Genomic DNA, 24,846 nt, shown 5'->3' with positions numbered 1-24,846 from the left:
TTAAGGAAAGAAAAAAAGCGACAAATGAAGCTTCGCGACTATTGCAAAAGAACAAGAATTTCAGAAAAGTCAGGACATTCGTCACAAACAATGAACTTTACATTTCTGTGTGCGTATGATTATGTGTTATTTAACATATATTATTATGCAAATTAATATAAAAATAACTTAAAATTAAAGTAAAATTTGTTTATTTTTGGTGGCGCGTTTCCTTATCCATATTTACTCTATGTTAAAATGACCCGGTTTAACGCTGTTTCGTTTAGCGCTTTGTCGTCTAGTAATGCATCCCTCGCGTTAATTAAGCGGGATCTTACCGTAGACTATTGTTGTGAGGCTCTGGAAGTGGCCGGGACTACACACACCGAAAAATTAAGTTTTGTTTTCTTGTGTAAAAGAAAAAGTAATAATATATTTTGTAAAAACTGTCAAAAAACAAAGGCAGAGGAAAATAGAAAATTTCGTGTCCATAAAACGCCACGTTTGAATAAAATTCTTAGAAAAAACTTACTCTTCAAATTAAAACAAAAGAAGAATGCATTGATATGTCCTAAGATCGAACATCTTCGATAGGGATCAGTCGGTGTTGACTCATCCCGCGATCTGGATTCTGATCTCGTTTCATTTCGTAACGAGTGGGGACCAATTGGAAAACGGAGGCGAGTCGGAATCGACCTATCGGACTGTTCGACCTGGGATTCGAAAAAGTGATAAAAATCGAGTTTCCAAAGACACCGAGAGCTTCTCCTCCCGTCTTCCCATTGCGCGACACCATACAAAGGAAAAGAAAATCGTTTCCACGTCCCTACATGATCAGGATTACATTTCCACTTCGTGACGGACTTTTTTCTTTCAACGCCCCTGCGCCTTCCTCTTTCCAAACGAAACCGGAAAGAATAGTTACCGTAGGACGTTCACTCTTCGAGAGAAGAAGCAACTCGGAATATCGTTTGTCAACTGCTGTAGTTGTAAGATACCAGTTTTGTTATAATAAACCGGGTTACAAAACATAGCAGTTAAGCAAATAAACCCCAGCACCAAAAGTTGGCAAAAAGCACAAATCTCTTAAATGGTAATTTAGTATGTAAATTTTCACGCAGTTGTCCACCTCCTTTTTGTTGTTATAGTGAAATACCGGTAGCATGAATGAGCAATTGTCATTGTATATGTTTTGTATTTCAATATTTTATTAATAAAACTCTTTATACGTAATAAATGTGTATTATTCCTTATTATTCTAAACATTTTTAAAACACTAACTACCCTTACTGTTCTTCAATTTAATGGAATTTTTACATCTGCAAAGTTATCAAAATAAAAACACGATTGTGTTCTAAGCTATTATTGATTTCGGTACACGAATATAATAAGCGCTCGCGTATCACACACTCGTCTGATACGGGGATTGTAGATATCAGCCTTTTAGAGGAACTTCTAATTTCCACCACCAGATATCGCACAGTCGCAGCCACGTGTTTAAAATATATCTCCCCTCTGGTGGTAAAGAATCTACTACATTTGAAAGCCACTTTTAATAAAATATTAAAAATGGTAAATTCATTATAAATAAATTAAAATATTTAGAATTTATTTATTTATAAAATGTCTTAGACGTTTTGGAATAAAATTAAAATCACAAAATTTTACAATTTTTCCCGGAAAGAAGGAAAACGGTGAGAGGGCGCCCGGTCTTTACGACACTCGATCCCGACGTCATTGTGTGTAAGGTACACAAAAGGAAATCGAATTTCCTTTATAATTCCTTTTACAGAGAAAAAACCAGAAACAGAGTTATTTAATTAATCATCTTATACACGATTTAATAAAGGTGAGTCAAATTTAAGTAAGTAATTAAGGTAAGAAAGAGCCAACCGGCATTTCCAGTCTCCATTCATATGCATTAGTCAATTGCGCCAGTCAAACGTGTGATCATTCCACTTCGAATACGCAAAATGTTCTAAAAATAGCTTTCAATTTGGACATTTTTACACACTGTTTTCAAAATGTCCTCTTCAATTTTATAAAACATCAAATTTTATTCATTTTTTAAGAAAAATTAGCTAAAAACGTCGGTACAATTTTAGGTAGAAATGAACGTTTTGGCCATTTATTTACGTGTTATAATATGTTTAAAGCACTTCTACCCAATTTTATCTCGAAATTTGCTATAAAAATTAGAAAAATAACCATAATCTGGGTTCTAGATAAGCTTATTCACTTCTGATTTATGGCTGTTATATTTTAATGTTTATATTATTTAATTTTCATTAATCTAATTTGTTGTAAATGTTTCAATAGTCAATTTATAACTGTTAAAATGTGTGACGAAAGCATCTAAATTGATAATTTCTTGCTTTTGTAAGTACGTTGCAACTTATGATTTTTGATCGATTCGTTGGGTTATTTGGCACCGCATATGTTTTGGATTTTCAGTTATCGGATTTCTGGCTACTAAAATGTGAAATAAAGAAGATACGGACCGGAATTTTTCTGATGATGCCGTCGTAAGTCGCGCTCTGATTATGCTGGCCCGGAGTGTTTTAGAACGAGTGACACGAAGTTTACAAAAAGTATTCCCGGAATTGTACCAAACGGGTTAAGAGTTATCTGTGGAATATTTTTAATATCTGTGAAGATTATGTGTAATTGTTAAATTAACTAACTTGTGTATTTAAAGAAGTAAATAAATAAAATGAGACATTATTTATTGGACACGTCACTTGCTTATCAAAACATAGATATTGTTGATTTCTTGAAAATCAATTGTTTTCTTTTTTTTCAATTATTTTTTTTGTTAATCGGTTATAATTTTTTATAATAGTTATTTACTGTCGACCGAATATAATAAATTGAGAGGGAGATCAATAATCGGGTACGGTGATTGTTGTACATGTACCTGTATATGCCATAGTTAACTACAAAATGAACTTTATTTGAAATATATTAAGAAACAAAGTTTCCTTTTCAGTTATTTTAATAGAAACAAAGACTACCCTTCTAAGCAGAATGTAAATAATAGTTGCTAACTTGCTATCTAGCAGACATTCTGTGCGTTAAGTCTTATATTGTCATACTTTGTTTTCGTTCAAACGTGGTCTTTGGAATGGTGAAATATGTCTATTATCTCCAAATCTGTTAAACCAATGTCTATAAAATCAAAGGTTGCAGTATTTACATTTACTTCTAATTTCTGCAATGTTTACTCATTGTGAATGAGGCTTATTTTATTTTGGTTTTGTTGATTTAATGTTTCTAAAGAGAAAATGTCTGTGAAATTTCTATTTGATTATTGTTTGTTTAAATACCATGTTTTGTTAGCATACTTGAAGAATAAAACTATGTTTTTATTTATTAAATTAAATAACTAAAAGAATTAAAAATAGTTAAAATTTGTATACCTTCCATATGCAATATATTTGTAATCCTCTTTCCAGTCATGGAGATCATATACAATCTAATAACAAATTGATATAGTATTGTAACATTATTAGAACATTAAGATTTTCTGTAATATTTAAAATGTGCAGTGTGTCATTTGATCAAACTGCAGTGGCAAATGTAGCACTCATTTAAAAAATATCAGAGAAATGCCAAAAACATCTTGGTGGTATGATGTGGAAATCTTTGCTTAGTCCTTTTAATATTAATAATATAGTGATAAGCAGTCCGGTGACTTTCCGATATCATGGTGATTGGTGACTCTTTTTAATCCTGGTGATTTTTCCTAGTGGCTTTGATTCCATTTCCACTGTTACGTAGCTAATCAGAATTAATGTTTTATCAACGACATGGGATCTACATTTTGCCAATCATATAAGTCCGGGGCTGTCGAGAAGAGGGGAGGTCCCATGGTTACTAGGCCAGGGGAGTAAACCTAAGGGCCTGTTGTGATTCCAAATCCTAAAAAATTAACATTATTTTAACCAACAGAAAATTTATAGATTTTCTGATAGTGAAAATAATGTTAATAAAGAAACTTGAATTTCATTTGCATGAGAAAAAAACAAATGGCCATTCTATTTCCTGATCCATAAAAGCTCTCAACAGTGCTGTTTGTGTATAGATGATGATTCTAGAATCAATTGTTCGCTGTAGTTACAAAAATTGCTGATTACTGAATATTAAAATGTGTCATTGGCATTGCTGATGACTTTTTTGTAATGATAATTAAATCATTGGAAGTGAAATATCTTTATCACTGGTTGCTGATCTTCAGATCTTAACATCTATATGTTCCTTATTTTCATTATATTGGAAGATTCCAACTAACTACAAAAATATAGTTTCTTGTAATCTTCAGGACTTTTTTGAAATTTTCATTAAAGGAATGAAATTTTCATTAAATTTTCATACCTTTCATTAAAGGAAGGTAAGACAATGATTATAGGGTGGTTGTGACAGGAAATGATGTGTTTTATTGGCTGCATTCAGCATGTTCAATTCTTATTGAGCAGAGGTATGATTGTATTTAAGTAATGTGTAATGGCTCTGCTGACTGATGATTGCAAGGTTTTGGTTGCACTATAGGTAGTTTTGTGTCTATGAAGTAAATTACATTAGCTCCTTTAAATTTACACCTCACACACCAGCTTTTAATTGCTGGTAGCTGTAAGTTATGAGTGGATTAGTATTCTAATGCACAACTTTATATTTGTAAATACTAATTACTTCACTGTTTTGTGGCCATATCCATCTTTGATCAGTTTAGATAGTACAAATGCCATCTGCTACTAACATGATACCAAAATAACATATTCCATAGTAACACCTCATTGGAGACCTTTCAGAAGAAACTTATTCAACTGTTCCAAAACTATTGAGTCTAATAAATGCAGTCATTGTTTATTACACTCAAAGAATACAATAGATTGCTAATTGATGCCTTAAACCAGAAGTCATTTGTTAGAGATCAATCATAGATTAGTTCCAGGGGCCCAAACAATTACATGTAATTGGTCCCACTAAGATAAGTATCATAATGCCATAATCACACTTGCTGATTTCTAGGTTACAAGTAAATAATTTCAGGTTTTCCGTCAAATACATTTGTGTACTGATTATGTATTATTGATGTTTAAAGAAAAATTAATTAATATTTGTTACTTTTTTCTTTTCTAGTAAACTATCTGTTTTGCAAATCTCAAAAATGCCTTCCGATGCAAAAAAACGTCGCGATGCCAAAAAGAAGGAGGCGGCAAAGATGAGAAATCAAAAGAAACCCCAGCAGAAGGCAGACGAAGCTCCCAATGATACCGGAGACCTGTTAAATGGGATTGCAAACAATGACGAGTGCTTAACAAATGGTGATGATTCGGGAAGTGGTGAGCATATTTATAAAATATATATTAAAATATATAAAATTTTTCATTTTGTAGAAATCCACTATCTTTTGTTCCAATTTGGTTTGTTTTAAATCAATATTTGACACATGAAATTTTGTAGTATTTTTATATATATAAACTTTTTTAAATTTTATGTAATTTTAATTACAGTTTTTAAAATTTGAATTATTTTTATGATTGTTATTGATTGTGACACCAATTAGAATGATACCATCTTCTGTTTTACTTCCGTTTTTAGTTAGTTTGAATTTTTTCACTAGTTTTAGGTTGAAATTTTTATTGTATTAAGTGCAAAAAGTATTAAAATTATTTTTGACAGAATTTGATTTTTTTTATTTTTTTTATAGAAGATGCCATTTTATTTAAATCATAATATAGCATTACAACTTTGTATGCCAGCATTCAAGTTGAATTTTTGTCAGAAAATTTTTCTAAAACTAGGAATTTGCTTAATTAAACAGCAGATGAAAAAACAAATCTCTTACTACAATAGGTGTAGGGTTCAAACAGCTGAGTATAAGTCAGGGTTGGCCAAATCTTGTTGCAACGTAGCCATGTATTGCTTATCAGAAATATGAGTGTCACATTCACTCTCATAACTGTATTTCATATAATGTGTATTCCATATAATTTGTTATAATAATTAAATATACAGAAGCCACAGTAAGGATTTAGAAGAGCTGCAGTTTGGGTGTAAAGAAAGGCATACTATTTTTCTATCGAATAGTATTGTGATCCTATGGTGTTATAAACTATTAATACTTTATTGGAAGTGTTAATTTTGCAGTTGGCTATGTTTATTAATAGATCTATTGGTACAAAACAAATTTATCAAGATAACTTGCCAAAGATATTTAATGGCATCTTACTTGGCTTAAACAAAATCAAATGTATAGTACTCGAAAGACTCTATCTATTATACTAATGCAGAGGTCGCCAAAGTGATTGATATCAACCCTCAGGGATAGATATAACATTATTGGGGAAGTCAATTATCAAGCTTATCTGTCTCACTGATTGTCAGTTACAAAATTTATTAACAACAAATATACAATAAATGAAAAGAAAATGCAAAATTAAAAGAAATGTATTAAAATAGTAAGTGCTTTGTTTTGCTTGTAACACAAACTTTTTGGTGGGGGTCGATGTGAGGTTTCGAAAACTTGTAGGGGGTCGATGATCAAAAAAGTTTGGCAACCCTTATACTAATGTAATGTACTAAGACTGAGCAAGACATTTTTGCTTAACTTGCTCTGTGTGAACTGTGGACTTCCTAGCTTTTGGAAGAATCACACTTGCATTTTTGTCAGTAGTTTCTTGTGGAGTGCATTTTTAGGTCACTTTTTTGGGAGTGTTAACAGTCGCGACTGGAAGTGCCGCCATGATGGTACATATAAAGAAAATCAGATAAAATTTTACCTATTAAAACTTTGCGATAATCTTAACATTGTTGAAATAACAAAACAGACTGAGTAGATAACACATGTCTGTTTAATGTAGGTTAGTCGACCGAGTCAATTTGTTTCGAGGGGGTACAGGTACTAGTTGAGATATTGGTCGTCGGGGCAGAGAGCCACCATCTGGGACAAAGATTCACAAGTACCGTGATTATTTTCCCCCTCGACAATTTTAACCGAATGGTAAAAAGCATAGCCAATTAGTTGTGATCAAAGGTAAACATCACTTCAACAAGATGGCTGAAAACAGTGAGTTAGTAATAATGTTTCATCATTTTGCATCTATTTATTAAAAAGAAAGGAAAAGCAAAAATTGATCATTGCGTATCTCTGTCAAAAATTGTTCCTTGTTATAAGTTGTATGTGCTATATATATAGTTGCTGCTGTCTTGGTGTTTGTCCGCTCTCTTTATGGCAGCAAATCCACCATACTGATTGGTGGAAATATTTTTTGTTAGTGTGAAACTTTGACAAATTGGACTATCAGTATAATTGCAGAAATGACATCACTAATATAAAAATTTCCTTGCTGATAAATCATGCTTGGTGTAAACTAGCCTATACAATGATGTGTGCATTGTACAATAAGGTAGTTATGTATGAACAAGTATTTGATAAATCAATTTGAAGGAATATATTCAGATGTAAAATGTAATTCTTGTGAATTATGTTCAGTCTTGAAGGAGCAGATTCAAATTCTATTCTATAATGTTTGTTTTCCAGATACTTTTTGAGTGGATAGTTTAATTACTCCACAATTTAATGTTTGTCAACAATGCTAATTTATAATTTTGCACAACTTGTTACTGGTGTTACAGTTTTATTTTTCTTTTCAGTGGAAGTTGAATTAGTGAAGAAATTACAAAAGGATATGGAATTGAATGCCGAGGCGAGAGCTTGTACGGGTGTTTTGGGAGTACATCCTAGATCTAGAGATGTCAAAATTGATAATTTCTCCATCACCTTTCACGGGGTAGAAATTCTCAGTGATACGAAATTGGAATTGAACTGTGGTCGACGGTATGGTCTTGTCGGTCTGAATGGATGTGGTAAGGATTTTTTAGAGTATATTAATGGCAAAAGACGTTGCAATACAACTAGCGATGCCAAATATGTTGACGAGGTGACACGTTTCGTTTGAAAGGAAAATCCACATTATTGGCTGCATTGGGCCGAAGGGAAGTCCCCATTCAGGAACACGTTGACATCTATCATCTGACCCGCGAAATACCCGCTAGCGACAAGACGGCCATCGAAGCCGTGCTGGATGTCGATCAAGAACGGATACGTCTAGAGAAACTGGCCGAAGAACTAGTACAGTACGACGACGAAGGTGAGTTGTTTTGCCACATTCGAGACAAAACATTGCATTCTGGAATATTAAATATTGACAATTGTTCCTAAAAGAGTCACAAGAACAATTGATGGACATATACGAGAGGTTAGATGACATAGGTGCAGACAAGGCAGAAGCAAAGGCAGCTTACATTCTGCACGGTCTGGGATTTAGTAAGGAAATGCAACAAAAGAAATGCAAAGATTTTTCGGGTAAGTTTAAACTTTATTATAAAATTTAACTCTCACATCAAAATATTTCGTATTGTATTATATTATATTACAGGAGGATGGAGAATGCGTATAGCATTAGCTAAAGCACTGTACGTCAGCCCACACATGCTGTTACTAGACGAGCCAACCAACCACTTGGATTTGGATGCTTGCGTCTGGCTGGAAGAAGAATTAAAAATGTGAATTTCTTAACTTTTTTTTTATTTGGAATCACAAAGTATATTCATTAACAAACACAAATGACCAAAACCCAGAAAACACCATGCCAACAATGCTGATGACAAAGACGCGTCCTTGAAAAAATCAAGCGAGTAAATGACAAGTTTACATAATAAAACATGATTTTGGTCACATCTGTTTGTTAATTTTTTCTTAAACTTGTACTTATAACATTGCCGTCATTATTAAGATATTGTTAACGTAATCAACGTTATAAAATTTTCAGGTATAAGCGTATTTTGGTAATCATATCTCATTCCCAAGATTTCTTAAATGGTGTATGTACAAATATTATACATCTAAATAAGAAGAAACTAAAATATTATGGAGTAAGTAAAAGTAAAATTTTTTCAGTTTCAAAATTTGGGTGAAAATATTTGTAATCTGTTGAATCTTAATGCTGTGTTTTTTGTTTAGGGTAATTATGATGCTTTTGTGAAGACAAGGTTGGAGTTACTAGAAAATCAAATGAAAAGATATCAATGGGAACAAAGTCAAATTGCCCATATGAAGGTTTATCTTTTTTTCTTTTTAATTATTGGGATGACATACAGTGATATTTGATATAAATGCCAAGCTGAAAATATAAATGAAATCAATTTTCATCCATTGTTCAAATTCCTTTGAGTCTGTGTGATTGCTTGATGTGCTTAGACGGACCCAAAATTATTGTTATTTTCTCATTTGATGGCTCATAGGCAATGCTGTCACTTGTAATATGTTAGACCAAAGTCTTCATAGATTAATTATTTCCCATTTTTTCCCTTCTGTGATTTTGATTGTGTTTGTTCAATGTTCAATATCTGGAATTAGTAATATATTTTAGTTCAGTTTTAAACTGAACTAAAATATATTACTAATTCCAGATATTAAATTTATAATCTGTACGTAGGTTTACAAAGATTTGTATATATATACACATTGTTCATCTTTCTTTAAATTATGCCTGTTATCTTGTGATTTAGGTGATGCTAACAATAGCTGGCAAATGAAAAAATCTAGTGGCAGGTGGTAAATATTTTGGTATTTTATAGTTGAGAACGAGTGTGTCAGTTGCCAGGTAATTTTCGAAGACAAAATTTTTTAACTCTAGACAAAATTTAAATTTTTCTTATACAAACCACCTTGTGTTGTGTTTTTGACATAGCAGCTTTGTCACATGAGGCAAATTTGCATCCTTGTTGCTACAGCCTCACAAATTCAGAAATCTTTACCTGTACAGAAAAAAAAATTACAAAGTATTACTATTTCTTCTGTGGTGGTTATATTTTGTATATGTTCAGCCACATTAATCAACACATACATGTTGTTTTCTTGAAATCTTTTCAAGGGCCAAACATTCTCTTTAAAAGTTAGTTATTGTACATGCAACCTGAATTAGTTTGTGTTGGTACAAAGTTATTGAATATGCTAATTTCTCAAGTCTGTTATATGAAATCTGTCTTAATTTTATACGATTTGTCTTTATTGGTGATTCTGTTTGTGTGTTTATGAAAATCGTAAACATAAATATCATTTAAGTCATGATAATGCATGAAGCACCCCCTATGCTTCTGCACCACTTTGAGATGCTGCATCAGGACTCTGCCACCACTGTAGGATAGACACACAAACCATTTGTTCTTGTTTACATGTGAGCAATTGTGTTTGTATAAGGTCAGATTTGGGATGGAGGAGGTCCGAGACTGCACACATGAAACAAGTTGCACTCCACTGCTCATTTAGCAAAATTAATAACCATTTATTAACATAGAGGCTTACATATATTAGACATAGACCGATTGTCCTATGTATAAGATAAGAGAATTATACTCTTATCTTAGAGGGTTGAGAGAGAGTTTACAAGTCGTTAATTGCCTGAAGTTGTAGGCCCTTTGAGGAGATCGTACACTTGCTTGCAGACTTGTCCCGTAGGAGAATGGTATTGCCATTGGTGGCGGATGGCAAGTGGTTGCAAGGATTTGATAGGCAGTGTATCCAAATCTGGAGCAAACACTTGATGATGACAAACAGCTCTTTTTTGTCATTAATTTTCTCTTTTATTTGGGCGTCCTCCCCATTTTTTTTCTCATACCCATCTTTGGTAATGTTAATTTCTACATACAATAGTGATTTTTCCTTAGGTTCCTGGTGACACATTCGCTTGGAAAGGAAGGGACTCTTGGGTGAAAGATATAATTATATCATTTAACATTTTTTTCTTTGGAAGAGTTTTAATGTTATTCTTTTGGTTTTTTTTTATTTTGAAAAATTTTTTTTTAAGTCCAGTCCCTCACAAAGTGAATTTATTCATATTTATTTGTCTTTTCCTTAATGGTTTGTGAGAAATAATTTGATAATGTTAGAATATTTTCATTAAAATGACAATACTGATGATTTCAGAAAAAGAATAATTGTATCTAGAATAGAAATTTAACTGGTGGTATAATTTTATATCATTATCACTGTATGTCAAAATTAATACAAAACAAAAGTTGCTTCTGAAATGATGATGCGTTGGCCGAGAATTTGAAGGTTCTCGTGCAACGTTTGCAACGTCGCACTTGCAGAACAAATGTTATGCGTATAGAAAGAAGCGTGTATTTTAATTAATCTGATCAGAAATAGTGATCTTTCATGAGAGATTTAAATAATGTTCAATTTTATTGTGTGTTTTTCTTGAAAGGATGTTGTCTCCTTTTAACTTATTAACTATCATTTATTGAAATTTACACATCAAACAATTATCCAAAGAACTAAGTGTGTATTTATATATTTTTGATACTTGAACAGTACTACGTGGTAGTCCAATAAGGGACAGTCAGATTGCAAGAGATGGGGAGCTTGTTGTGTTTAGATCACATTGCCTGCATAAATTCTGAGAATCCAAATTCAAATCTAATCTGTTTTGTAAAAATAATATGAATTGCTTGCTGTAAATTCTTCCTATTAACAAAAATATGTAGGTGTTAATATTTTTTGTTATACCAGTTTCATGTTTTTCTTTAACACAATCTATAGTTACTGAGATTTAATGGTGGCTTTGTTTTGTTATTGCAGTAATGTAAGTCTTCCAATTTTAATTAATTTATCTTCGCAAGAGAATTGCAGCTTATTTTTGAACTAGTGCATTTCCAGATTTCAGGAGACTGCCCTGATGAAAAATATTAAATACTATAGTGTGCTTCTTGTCTAGATTATACTACAAACATAATCTTAAATCTATCTATAGAATGCTATTGTTATTACACTGTTAAGAATACAAAGTTTGAAGTTAGTACATCACTTTATTAACAACATTCCTTTCTTGGTAGGCATTTCGGACAATCTCTCATTGGCTCAATTTTATTATGCCAATAGCACTAATAAAATTAAAAAACCATCCATATTTAGTTATATAATATTTTGTGACAATGCTTATAACAGTACAACTTACAACTTGTAGTATAATCTAGACTTGTATGACCAAATTTACATAGACCGCTACATATAAATCATGTTAAAGTTATCCTCCTGCATTTCTTGACAATAGTCCTTCGATATCCAACTTGGTACATACTGATTATAACGACATGTTATTACGGAAGGACTGTTTAAGTATTTTGGAAAGAATATTATAATTTTGTAATTTAACCTATTTGAAATGCTTAGCTAATGTTATGCACTTAACATTTGAAGTGGGAGGCTTGAAAATGTAGTTATAATTAAGGATAACAAATGACAGGCATGATATGAAAATCACATAATCACACTTCCTTTGTAAACAGATAAGAGATGTGTAAGTCATTTGTATTCTTAAGAGTAATAATTCTAATTATAGAAAGATGTCATTAAACATATTGGCAATTTGAATACTTAATATATTTAACATTAATTACTTAAGTTATTCTTTTAAAACTCAATAATTTTAAGCTACCTAGAAACCTTCCAGCAGAGAAGTTTGGAAGTGCTAATATTTTTGTCCATGTTGAATGGACAACATCGGGCAAACTAAACCCCCAGTTGCTGAAACAATAGGGGATTGTCATACATGTGTGAAGAGAGGAGGGGAGAGGGATAGTAGGAATTTATAGTTAGAAGCAAGACTTCCACGCTGTGGGAAAGGAGTCAACATTGTGAAAATTAATAGCGGTGTTATTGCAGTTGAAAATGTTAGCACTTCTAAACTTTTCTGCTGGATATTAGGTCTAGTAGCTTCAGTTCAAGTATACCCAGTTTTTAAGTGGTGTATTAAATAATACCTTCCGTTTTTAAAATCAAAGTTGGATGTGGCTATCATATGAACATTGTGGTGAGATTTCTGATGTTGGTTGGAGATAAAATGTTTTTGACGTATTGATCTAGAAACATTTAGATGTAATGCAGCATATTCTTTTCTTATATTTTTGAATTTCTTTTGAAAGATCTTGCAAGCATTAATAATTAAATTTAGTAATATTCAATACGACTTAATTAAACTTTTTTAAATTGAAATAATTTAGGATTACATTGCAAGATTTGGTCACGGAAGTGCAAAACTGGCAAGACAGGCCCAGAGCAAAGAAAAAACAATGAACAAAATGATAGCCGGCGGTCTGACGGAAAAAGTGTTGTCCGACAAGGTAAAATGTTGGTTTTTGGACGTCGCCTTTAAGCCCGTGGGGAGTTTCATGCAAATGTTTAAAATTATTTCAGATTGTTCAATTTTATTTTCCTTCTTGCGGAACGATTCCTCCTCCCGTCATTATGGTGCAAAATGTGTCATTTAAATACAGTGAAAATGGGGTGAGTGTTTTATTCTGTGAAGTAATTTTATATTTGTATCTCATGTCTGAACTTTTTCTACTTTATTGCAGCCTCTGATTTATAAAAATTTAGAATTTGGAGTAGATCTCGACTCTAGAATTGCTCTGGTGGGCCCCAATGGAGCAGGAAAGTCCACTCTGTTAAAGTTACTAAGTGGAGAGGTGATTTTCTTGATAATTTTTAAGAGACTTGCTGCAATTCGATTTATTAAAGATGATGTTTACAGGTGGTTCCTAGCGACGGACTGATTCGGAAACATTCTCACGTTCGGATTGCCCGATACCACCAGGTAAATTTAAATTTTTTTAATAAAAATACTAGACAGTCCACAACTGAGATTTTACTCTTGTATGTGTGATGTTTTATATGGTGCAATTAGTGAATATTTTCCTTAGTGATACTATGAATTTTAATAGTTATTTGGTATCTGGAAATCAGTTACAATTAACTCTGAATTTGTGGGACACTGAATTACTTCTCAGTATCCTGCATATTCTGTGCATTTTCTCTATCAAAATAACTACCAAACATTTATTAAATCATTTCTGTTAGCAAATGTCTGGTCTTGCAAGCCTTACTTGACATTTGAGAAAAGGTCAAATGGACTGAGATCCAATAAATAAGGAGGATAATTCAAGATCTCCCAACCCTATTTATTGTGATTAAACATGTTATGCAGTATAAAGGTACATTCTTTTATTCTGTTGCAATAGTCCAAGCTCCATTTAAACATTCCTGTGGAATGCAAGAATGGCTGCTTGTAGTAGTAGTTTACAGTGGAAAGCAACACAGCATCTTTATGACTTGAATAAAACTGTATAACAGACACTGTAATGAAATTAAGAATGAAAATTTGTGAAAGCAAATGTTAATGCATGCAGTAATGTTGATGTCATCTTGAATTTTTTAAAATGGTAACCAGCATTCTAATTTTTTCATGTTTATTTTGAACTAGCTGTTACCTGCAAACCCCATTTATATTCAGTATTTCAACAACCATAATAATTGTTATATAACACCTACCGCCGAGAATTGCTGAGAATCAAACAAACCATTTTCAATTTGATCAATTTTCTGGAATGTTTACAATTGTTCTATATTCGAACCAATATGCAATAACAAATTCAAATTTACAACGGTTCAAACATTTTTAAAATCGAAATAGATAAAAATATTTATAACAATGTCTGAAATGTTATTAATTTATTACACTTAAGTACTTAATAAAGACTAAATGTAACAAAAAATTGCATGTAAAATAGTACAGTAGAAGCCGTTCTTCCTGTTAAGCCTTAATGATCTCCCTCTCCCCCTCGCTGTGGAATTTCGAAAAATCCCTTCTTAGTGTGCATTGCCATGGCATACCCTACCACAATGCAGATAAAAACAAAATATCGCAACTAAAATAGCACAGTAGAGGCCGTTTTTCTGGTTAAGCCTTAATCCTCTCCCTCTCCCCCTTGCGAGGGAATTTCGAAAAATCCCTTCTTAGTGTGCGTTTCCATGACGTACCCTAACTGTCTACCAAATTTCACCTCTCTAGGTTAAACGGTTTGCTCTGGGCAATGATGAATCAGTCAGTGAGTCAGTCAGTCAGGACAAGCAATTTTATATATTTAGATGTTCTGACAGCAAGACAATCCATTTGATGGTTAAATTTTACAGTTTGAATCCTTTCATACTTTTGTCTCCAAAACTGGATATTTTAAAATCATACACCTTGCAATCATGGTACTGTCGATAGTACTTTATTCACAGTCATTCTCAAATGTGTACAAACAAAAGCACGTGCCTGTGGTGGTGGTTACGCAGAGTATTTGCTATTAATAAACACAACCTATGAGATGGTACTGTTGTGCAGGTTACTCAGCATTAGGCAATTCTGTAGGAACAAATGATAAGTTTGTGGTATGTTACTGAGAAGCAACAGTAACCAAGAATTTGTTGGTCTTGGTGATGCGAGATAACTTGGTCACACACGTAGGAGCCAGAACTGAAATGTCAATCCAAAGAATGGCGTTATGTCCATTGTAACAATTTGGTGCAGAATGCATTCATCTTCATTATTATAATGTTCCATATGATTCAAACAAGTCTCATAACCTGTATTTCTGCACGTGTCAACATATCAGTAAAATCTTTTCTTGGAGATCATTAAGTTTAGTTTAGTGCATATTCCATTAACTTAACAGTTAGTATATTATTCCTTGAAACAAATTTCAGAAGTATCTGTCAGAATGAAACAGTTCATATCATATTTCATCAATGTTGACCTTTAAATGTTGTGATATACGAAACAAAGATCAGATGCTAAAAAAAAGATTATCAGCATATAGGTGATGTTTCACTCATTCTCTGGAATTATGTAATTGCTTGGATAGAGTTTAACTTTTAGTGAAATGTGTTATGCACTTGCAAAATTGTTTGCATTTATCTTTGTTAACTCTTTCTTTTAATCTTTCCAGCATCTACATGAACAACTTGATTTAGACATAACAGCATTGGATTACATGATGCAGTCTTTTCCCGAGATCAAAGAGAAGGAAGAAATGAGAAAAATTATTGGGAGATTTGGACTCACTGGAAGACAACAGATATGTCCCATTCGTCAGCTTTCCGACGGACAGAGGTGCAGGGTGGTTTTTGCGTGGTTGGCGTGGCAGGCGCCTCATTTGTTACTTCTGGACGAACCGACGAACCATCTCGATATGGAAACCATAGACGCTTTGGCGGACGCCATTAACGACTTTGAAGGAGGAATGGTGCTGGTCAGTCACGATTTTCGACTGATTAGTCAGGTGAGTGTCGTTGACGGTCATGGGGTTTCGCGTCTATTTTATAAAAATAACTGACTTCGACTATGTCTTAGGTGGCCGAGGAGATCTGGGTCTGCGAAAAACAGACTATCACCAAATGGTCCGGCGACATCCACAGTTACAAAGCGCATCTGAGGAAGCGGATTATGAAAGACTCCGAAAGACCTAATTAATTTAATCGTCTCAATTCGGTCGTGCCTGGCAGTTGTAAATAAATATCGACCCTAGTTTCATAAAATATCCTTAATTATAATCCTAACAATTAAATACTCCGATTAAGCACGCTCCACGAGAACTTAATTTTGGACCGTCGAAATCCAAAATGCCAAACTTCTTGCCCAAGACTCCGTTCTTCCATCACAGAAACCCGTCTCGGACTTTCGATTCTACTCTTCTGTCCGAAAGTGCTTCGCACGCACCAAAAGTGATATAAAGCCTATTTATTGAACTATTTTATTGCAACGATATAGTATTCGGGATCAACGACCATCGACGATGATAAACTATCATTGTTTTACGAAATAAAAATAGTTTATTTTTGGTTCACGCAGTCTGTATTTAATTGCCAGATTTCCTTTTGCAGTCGGATCGATTGTCGACCCGGCATTTCTAATATTTGTATCTCGTGAGTGTCACAAAGACGAGATCTTTCAGAATTGTTGTAATAAAGATGACGGTGCATACGCCAAGTTTTTTAATGATTTCTACCCTTTGCAAAATTGGTAATTACCTATTTCGCTACTCTAATGAGGATGGAATATGACAGCTCTATAAGGGTCAATGAAAATTCTCCACAATAAAATTTATGATAAAAAAGCAATTACTAGTTAGTTAGACTCTACAGATTGTATGCAGAAATCTTCCCACATTTCCACGAGTTTATAATAAGACTGCACAGATACAACAGCTGTGGGTGGTACAAAACAATTTATTATTATTATTCTCTTACTCAAAGGTCTAAGAATCCCAAATCTAGTAAGGCAGGTGAGGGGACTACAGGGTGCCATGTATGGCCAAAAATTTCATGACACTCAGTTGTAGGCACACTAATGTTCTGGTTTGTTTTAGTTATGGCAACGCAACACTTGGGTGATCTGCTTAGGGGGATGCCTTCCAGGAGGTCTTTTTAAGGGAAACTGGCCCCTATTTAGGCATTACAGACATGGAGAAAACCTGGAAAACTGCATGTGGCCAGCCCGTTCGAGCGAGGCATGAACCCACAACCAAACTCCCAGTGTTCGGTGTACGAAGACTGCTCGGCCACTGGTAGGCACACCTAGTGTTCTGGTGCAGAAGACCATTTGTGAGGAACTTTCCCATAAATTGCTTCTCCAAAACACTGCATATTGGTTCTGTAGACACCGTCGATCGACCTCCACGAGTCATCGTCAATTGAAGTGCAATAAATTTGAAACACAGATGTAGGGTGACAGAGTGGAATATTTGACTTCATGTCACCAAATGCTTGTTAAAGCACTTTATACGTTTTGGTGGCCATCTTATCAAGCTTTTGGCAAAACTTGATACAAACACATTTTGTGAAAAGGATAAGTTGAACATAGTCGCAGACACGATCGTTGGTGATTACGTTCGACCAACCGTTTCTCCCGACTCCACACGCCAGAGCGGTGGAGTTGGAAGAAACTGTCAAATATCCTCCATAGGTGCCATATTGCTGCTATTTGTAGATTCACTATAAATAATTCCTGGATATTTTTGATTAGTCCTCTGAAAGTGTGTATATTAATGAATCAAAGGAAAAGCACTCAATTTCAGCACCATCATGTTGCAGATCCTTAGTACAGAAAAACTTGCTTTATGTAGGACCTCTAACACAAAGCAAGTATTGCTATACTGCATTATCACAAATAATACACTGTAGCAATACTTTCACTTTCAACTCATTTTTAAATCTAAACTTTCATCCAAGTGTCAAGGGCTTTTAATCTTGTTTGCAGGTTTGGAGAATTCCACTGCCTGATGTCAGGTTCAAATGCATTAATGACGATCGAGCCGACCCGGAGTCGAACCTAGGCACCGTTTTGACTCAAAGAAGTAATAGGGTAACTCGTGAACATTTTCGGGACAAAGTTCAAATACACGTGGCCAGGCGTCTCGTGCATTTGCAGCAAGCATTTCCGGACAATAATGCATCACGGTCACGCATATTTGGTTTAGCAAATTCTGACACGTTATAATAGGCCCGAAAAACAAAGCCGGCCTCTGGCTAGAGAAAGTAGATCGGATCGGCAGCAGCATACAAAATAGTTCGATTACGACCCGTTTCGCGTGATTATGGGTGCCACATTCTCCGAGGAAAAAAGGAGGTTCGTTCGGAATATTGCTGCGAAACGACCGAAAAATTTGCAAATAGGCAAAACATCCGTCTGCCCGTACGAAGCCAAATGGCAATACAAAGCTTCAGTTTTTTCCACAAAGGAAATTCCACCAAAGGCAAAACAGCAACCACATCATTCAGAAAAACCGGGCACATACTATTCGACCGGCAAAAGAAAATCTGCCAAATAGTCCGGGTGCCTCCCGCAAAGACCGCACCAAAGATCTTTACCGCCGTAACCAATTTCGAAGAACAGTCCACGTGACTCCACAAGTGGCTTCGACGAACGGTGTCATTCGGCATCACAAACTACACCGAGAAATTTTTAACGTCAATAATTTTCGCAATTTTTGCGTATTTTTTTAAATTCCTCGCGGGTAGCAACGAGTCGCACAACTTTTCTGGCTATTATGAGATATTTAGAAAACTTAAATTATAACAGTTTGCACCATAACTATTTTAAAATCTTCAAAATTGTAACCATTTTATAGTAATTAAAAATATAAAAAACTTAATTTCGAGGGAGGGAGGAATTTTATAAAAAGTACTAGCTGCAAGGACCCGCTTCGCTGGGTTTTTAAGAAGTAACGATAGTGAAGATTAAGATAATTACATTATAGCCAATCTTACCCGTTTTCAGAAAATGCAAGAATTAGGTCCCCCGTTTCCAGACTAATTATAGAATTTTTACTTTTAGTCAAACGAACTATTTTCAATTTGATCAATTTTCTGGAACGTTTACAATCGTTCTATAATCGAATCAATTCGAATTCGAAAATTTTTAAAATCGAAATAGAAAATCTTCCACTTTCAAGCCCATATCTCCCGCACCCTTATAGCTATCGAGACGCAACCACCATAGTGCACGAATGGAGACTGGGGCTACTACCACATACAAACACCATTCACGTGCGATGTGTAGTTTTGACGGAAAAGTGAAATATAGGGACACACACGTCCATTTATATATATATAAATGTTAATGACGATTTTACTCAAGTCTGACCCTACTGGAGATAAATTTTGGTGGTTAAGGTCTCCTGTTTAAAATATTTTACTTTTTTAGGTGCAGGTCTCAAAAACGGGGAGATTGGCAAAAAACGCGGTGAGTCAAATTTGACGCGCTTCCATTACTTTCCCTCGTTACGTATACGTAACAAGGGAAGTAATGGAAATCGGTCGTATTCAATTTTCAGAATTGGTAAGAAACTACATTCTTACCTCGATATCGACATACGTGACATTAATTAATTCTAAATGTTTCGAGCCGACCTTTACCTCGCTTTCGAGGACAACGTGGAAAACACGTGCTTCGCTAACAAATTTTGACCGACAGACCGGTTTTCCTCGTAACTTACGTAAATCACGAACTCGAGAGATTTTTTTCCGTTTAAATGGCTGTTAGATCACGCAATCTTTTGAATCGACATCGGCCAACAAAAAGTTTCCGAAGTTCGATTACGTAGCATGTAACGACGTTTTTTCTCTCGGACGAAGTTTCTAACTTTGAAGCAAAATGTGCTGAGCCGATTTTGGAGTTGGAGTCGTTGTGAAGCAAATTTAATCGGCCAAATCGTCCCTTAATCCTCCATGTCGCTTACTCGATTTAAATTTAGCGTTCGTAAACGGGACCTAATCCTGCAAAACTGCTTTTGTCGCCCGCTCGTTCCAAGCATTCGTAATTCCCGAAAAGATGTTTCGTAATTCTTACGACGTTTCGCAAATTTCCATTTGGAATTGCGCAAGATGTCCTTCGATCTAAATTACAGTTCCGTAGAAAGAAAATTACTGCCGATGTCTTCTTACCAGTGTACGAAACTGCCGGAGGCGGCGCTTTCCGAATTAAAACACAAAGGAATTTCTGTCGTATTCGAAATTGTACTTTTAAGCAGAGTTTTGTATTTACACGAAAGGCTAATAATTAATTTAGTTACCGTCAAGTTAGTCTTCAATACTAGAAATGACGTCGGCTAAAATGGCCGAATAACTTGCGATAGTCCGATCGTTTTGTTCCAATAAAGTGCGTAATTATTGTTAATATCGCGTGATAGGATCGTTCGGAAAGCGAGTCCTTTGTTGGTTAATCTTGGGGTGAAAATAGTTCGCGTGTGTTAATTAGTAGTAGACATTTCTGTATACAAAAAAAGGCTTTGGCTGCACGGTACATATTTGTAAAACGAAATCACACCGAATATCAAAATGAAGAATTCTAAAGTGCCAGTCTTAAGCAAAACGTACTATTAAAAATGAAAGTATAATTTGCTCTAGGCAGATAGGGAAGGATGTCTACAATTTTCCAAATGACTGACAATGTACAGTACATGTACGAACGCACTAGATTGCCGAATGCAACCGTGTATTCCTGGTATGTTTGATGAAAGGGGAGATCTTTTTTCTAAATATATCACAATTGTTTTAAAAAGTTTAAACGTGATGTTTATAATTATAAGCACGAGGACTAGATCTAGAAATCCAGCGAGATTTCCATATCTTCGTTGCACGTTTTCGAAATTATTTCTTTTTATAGGTTGAGTGTTATAACTGATTCTCGGTGAGGACAATCGTCGAATACGTGTTTTTCTCGTGACAAAAAAGGGTAACGATTGATGGGAATTTTAACGCATTTTACGGCTAAATTTGCCTACTCATTCGCAAAAAATCATGGGAGGTTTCATTCTAAGAAATGGAATTAAGGACGGCCAAAGAGCTCTATAAATGGCCCATCTGGGAAAAGTTTAGTACTAGGCGCTCCATTAAACTTAAAAATATCTCGAGGATTAAATGTAAGATTAATGGAACCGATAATATCGCGAGATTAAGGCGTCACGCTTGATAAATGGATTTAGAGACCAGCACGGTCGGTTCCAAATTAGATCTATCGATCCGATCCCGGCACTAAATTGAATTATTCGCCTCGATTGGGCGATTTTAGAAACGGGTAGCCCAAAGCCGGATGAAAATCTAGGTAATGTTCGCGTAATGCGCTCCAGGCTCACGAAATATCAAAATGGGTGGTAAAAATTCTTAAATTCTTTCTAAAAAAGTTAATGCCGCAGGCTACAATAATAAGTTGCCATCCATTAATTGCTTTCTCGCTTCTATCACTCGCAACGAAAAAATGCTACCGAAATAATCGGATTTTGTACGAATCTACAAAGCGATGCGACTCGCGAGAGAAATAGCTACACGAGACGCGATGTCGCGCGGCGATTCTAGTACTGTACAAATTCATTATCCTATATAGGCGGCGCCCCGAACGATTAAAAAAGTCGCCGAGTAGTATCATTCTCGAATCAAACGGGAATAAAACTTTCCTTAAAAACGAATTCTGGTGTTAGGCGATGGAGGATAAACAGAATAAGGAAAGTGTGAAATATAATTGTTAAAATACAGGAAAAAATTTTTAAATGTATGAAAAATGATCATTATTTTGTATAATTCGAATTTAATTACTTCTCGCGGACTTGTTAGAACAAACAGACCGTTTTTACGTCATTCTTTCAGACACGTTTTGCAAATTTGTAATCTCAGTTTATAGCTCGAGGAAGTTAGTTTGAAATCCCTCTTTTAAGATATATATAGAAGCATCATAAATTGTTTCTTATGTGGGGAGAATTAGGGGGAAAAATCAGTTCAGATATTTTATGGAGAAATTTCACCAACATTATACTTTTACTGTAAATTTCTTGAATTTATCGTATCTGAAGGATTTTTTTACTTGAAGAAATTTCCCTAAATTCCCTAAAATTTTACTGAAATTCTCGACTAAGAAAGTCCTTAAAAGAAAGAAAATTTCTAATACAGTATTCCTTTACTTTTAGTGAACTTCTCTTTTTAAGCGGTTATTTGGGTTTTTTTTTTCTATTTTGTGCATTTTTAAAACAATGTACTATTTTAAGATCTTTCCTACAATCTTATATAAACTTAATTGTACAACTTCCTAGTGAATAAATTAGATATAGTTATATTTAAACAAACAGGTTGTGGGACGAGGCCCGATACAAAAATATAATCACATAAAAACCAGGTCGAAAAAGTAGAGATGAGGAAGATAAAAACATAGATTCTTAGAAATACATATGGAGATGTTTGGAATTTGACGGGCGGGGAATCTGAGTAAATAATAAAAAAACGAACAGGTTTCGTTCAGGGAATTTTCCTTTAAATTGCTGGGTTAGGAGTAACAACCGCCGTGTGACGTAACGTAGAGATGTAGTTCGTCACGCTCGGGTAGGTGACGAATAGGTCACGTGACGGCTAATCCAGCGACTGGGTGTCACGTGATCACAATAGAAAGTATTAACGAAAGTTACCCGGGGAGTAGCGGTTTATTTTCCTCTTGTGGATGGAGAAAGAAATGTCACTGAACTACGAACAGATCGCTGAATTTCGTGACAAGTTATTTTCCGAAATCGACGAAAATGCGGGTAAGTTTTTATCTATAATTTTGGACTTCGTACCCACTTTTAAAAGTTTATTGGCAAATGCTGAGATCGAAGAAACTCTAAAATGTTTGACTTTCTTGACCAAAATAAACCTCCCAAATTCTTCTATTTTCATCAATTAAAACTGTATTTAGTTCATAAGAGTTGTGGTTTTTGAGGACGTCTCTAAAATGTCGTTTCGTAGATTGCTACTATAAAGACGACATTCAACGTCTAAAAACTGATGACTTGTACTGCCAGAAATTCATCCTACATCAAAGGAAATCGGTAGAAAAGGGTGTTAACATGGCTAAGGAGGAAATAAAATGGAGGAAAGAATTTGGAGTGAAAGGTAGGAAAGTTCTTCTAACATTAATAGTACTATTATCTTTAAATAACCAACTTTCCTTTTTGATTAGAAATAACAGAGCATATGCTACCTCAAGAACTATTCCAGAGGGACTGTGTACATTCTTGCAGCAAAGACAAATGGGGGAGGACTGTGTGTAAGTCACTAGTATTCTTCCATTTAGTTTTCTGTTAACTATTTCTTTAACAATTACATCAGAATTAGCTTTTAGTAAGTACTTTAACTCTTCATCTTACAGATATTAACGTGGCCTTCTAACGTGCCATTTGTAATTTGCATTGTCTTTGTTCGGTTAAGATTAATGAAACCCACCATAGATGCACTGATTTATCTGTGTCAAACTAGAATTCCAGTTGGGCCCTGTTTTGTGTAGAACTTGGATCGGCTGTCACCCTGATCCATTACAGAATGACTAATTGATATTTTGCTTATTCAGCTAGTTTGTTATGTCTATTAAATTAAAGATAAAGTTTGAAAGTTTGAGTTAGTTATCTTTGTTATTTGAAGTTAATAACAGTTCGATTGTCTTAATTTAGTACATATCAAAGTTAAAAACTTGAGAAAGACCGAACCGGGCGAGGAGGAGGTATTGGAGAAATTCATGGTGTACTGGGTGGAGAAAATAGTAACTGAAAATAAAGGAGCCGGAATAAGCGTTTTTATCGACTGTACTGGTGCGGGCCTAAAAAATGCCGTAAGTGTAACCGATTTTTGAAAGTACCAAAAGTATTAATGTGACATATACTGACCCCAAAGGTATCTTTCAGAATTTGGACATAGTCAGATTTAGTAAACAACTCTTCACATATCACTATCCAAAAACTTTAGGTAAGTAAAATTAAATCAAAACTGTGAAAAATAAGAATTCAAAAAAACATTTAAGTATCTACTTACAGGTTTCTTTTTGGTGTATAACATGCCATGGATATTATCCGGTAAGCGTTACATTCAAGTTTATTTTTCTGAAATATATTTTTGTTGTTATACTCGAATTCTCTTTAGCAATTTGGTCCCTTGTCAAATCTTGGTTGCCCAAATACGTAGTGGACATGATAAAATTTGTCGACAAAACGAGCATTATGGAATTTATAGATGAAAAAGATCTCCCGGCCGAGCTAGGCGGAAAGGTAAATTTGAAATTTAAAATTTAACTCTCGATATTTGGTGTCATCTTACAATTTTAATTTAATAATTGCAGCTCATTAGCAGTAAATGCACAACTGATTAAATAATGTAAACTGCAATGAAAAATATATGTACAGATGTGCAGCGAGTTAGCATTATTATGTATTCCACCTTCATGTTATACAAGTTTTAAACACAAAATATCATTTATGACAAAATGAATAACTTCACACATTCTCAAATAGAAGTTGAAGAAAATGTTACTATTAGTACATTTTAAATATTTGTAATACAGGTAACCCCCATATAACACGGTAGTTACGTTCCAAAAAATTGTCGTGTTATGCGAATCCGTGTTATACGAAACAAAGAACTAATACGAAAAGGAGGGTTAGGTTCCAAAAATTAAAAAACATGCTACT

At 34.3% G+C, this 24,846-nt stretch overlaps 3 protein-coding genes across 3 annotated transcripts in view; 2 read left to right on the top strand and 1 right to left on the bottom strand.

Moving 5' to 3' along the window:
* The first annotated feature begins 1,676 nt into the window (after positions 1-1,676).
* On the top strand, positions 1,677-16,713 carry LOC111629342 (ATP-binding cassette sub-family F member 2-like). The gene is made up of 14 exons (XM_023373230.1): positions 1,677-1,828; positions 5,119-5,321; positions 7,636-7,848; positions 7,944-8,132; positions 8,207-8,347; positions 8,421-8,547; positions 8,814-8,916; positions 9,005-9,100; positions 13,048-13,167; positions 13,241-13,330; positions 13,402-13,512; positions 13,578-13,640; positions 15,817-16,149; positions 16,221-16,713. Exons 2-14 carry the CDS (start codon positions 5,147-5,149, stop codon positions 16,338-16,340), a joined length of 1,881 nt encoding a protein of 626 aa, XP_023228998.1. The 5' UTR covers positions 1,677-1,828; positions 5,119-5,146; the 3' UTR covers positions 16,341-16,713.
* A 5,730-nt stretch (positions 16,714-22,443) lies between these two features.
* Positions 22,444-24,544, top strand: LOC111629344 (motile sperm domain-containing protein 2-like). The gene is made up of 8 exons (XM_023373234.1): positions 22,444-22,932; positions 23,135-23,281; positions 23,349-23,435; positions 23,836-23,993; positions 24,067-24,127; positions 24,196-24,234; positions 24,302-24,426; positions 24,498-24,544. Exons 1-8 carry the CDS (start codon positions 22,851-22,853, stop codon positions 24,525-24,527), a joined length of 729 nt encoding a protein of 242 aa, XP_023229002.1. The 5' UTR covers positions 22,444-22,850; the 3' UTR covers positions 24,528-24,544.
* LOC111629343 (endoplasmic reticulum resident protein 44-like) overlaps positions 24,280-24,846 on the bottom strand; it is a 39,428-nt gene continuing 38,861 nt past the window's right edge. Inside the window, exon 13 of the mRNA XM_023373233.1 lies at positions 24,280-24,414. The gene's annotated coding sequence lies outside the window, so the exon portion shown is untranslated. The remainder of the gene's footprint in view (positions 24,415-24,846) is intronic.

This window comes from Centruroides sculpturatus, unplaced genomic scaffold, assembly GCF_000671375.1.
Source record: "Centruroides sculpturatus isolate CEXI.00-Female unplaced genomic scaffold, Cexi_2.0 scaffold395, whole genome shotgun sequence".
Classification (NCBI taxonomy): domain Eukaryota; kingdom Metazoa; phylum Arthropoda; class Arachnida; order Scorpiones; family Buthidae; genus Centruroides; species Centruroides sculpturatus.
This window is presented reverse-complemented; position numbering and strand designations above follow the sequence as displayed.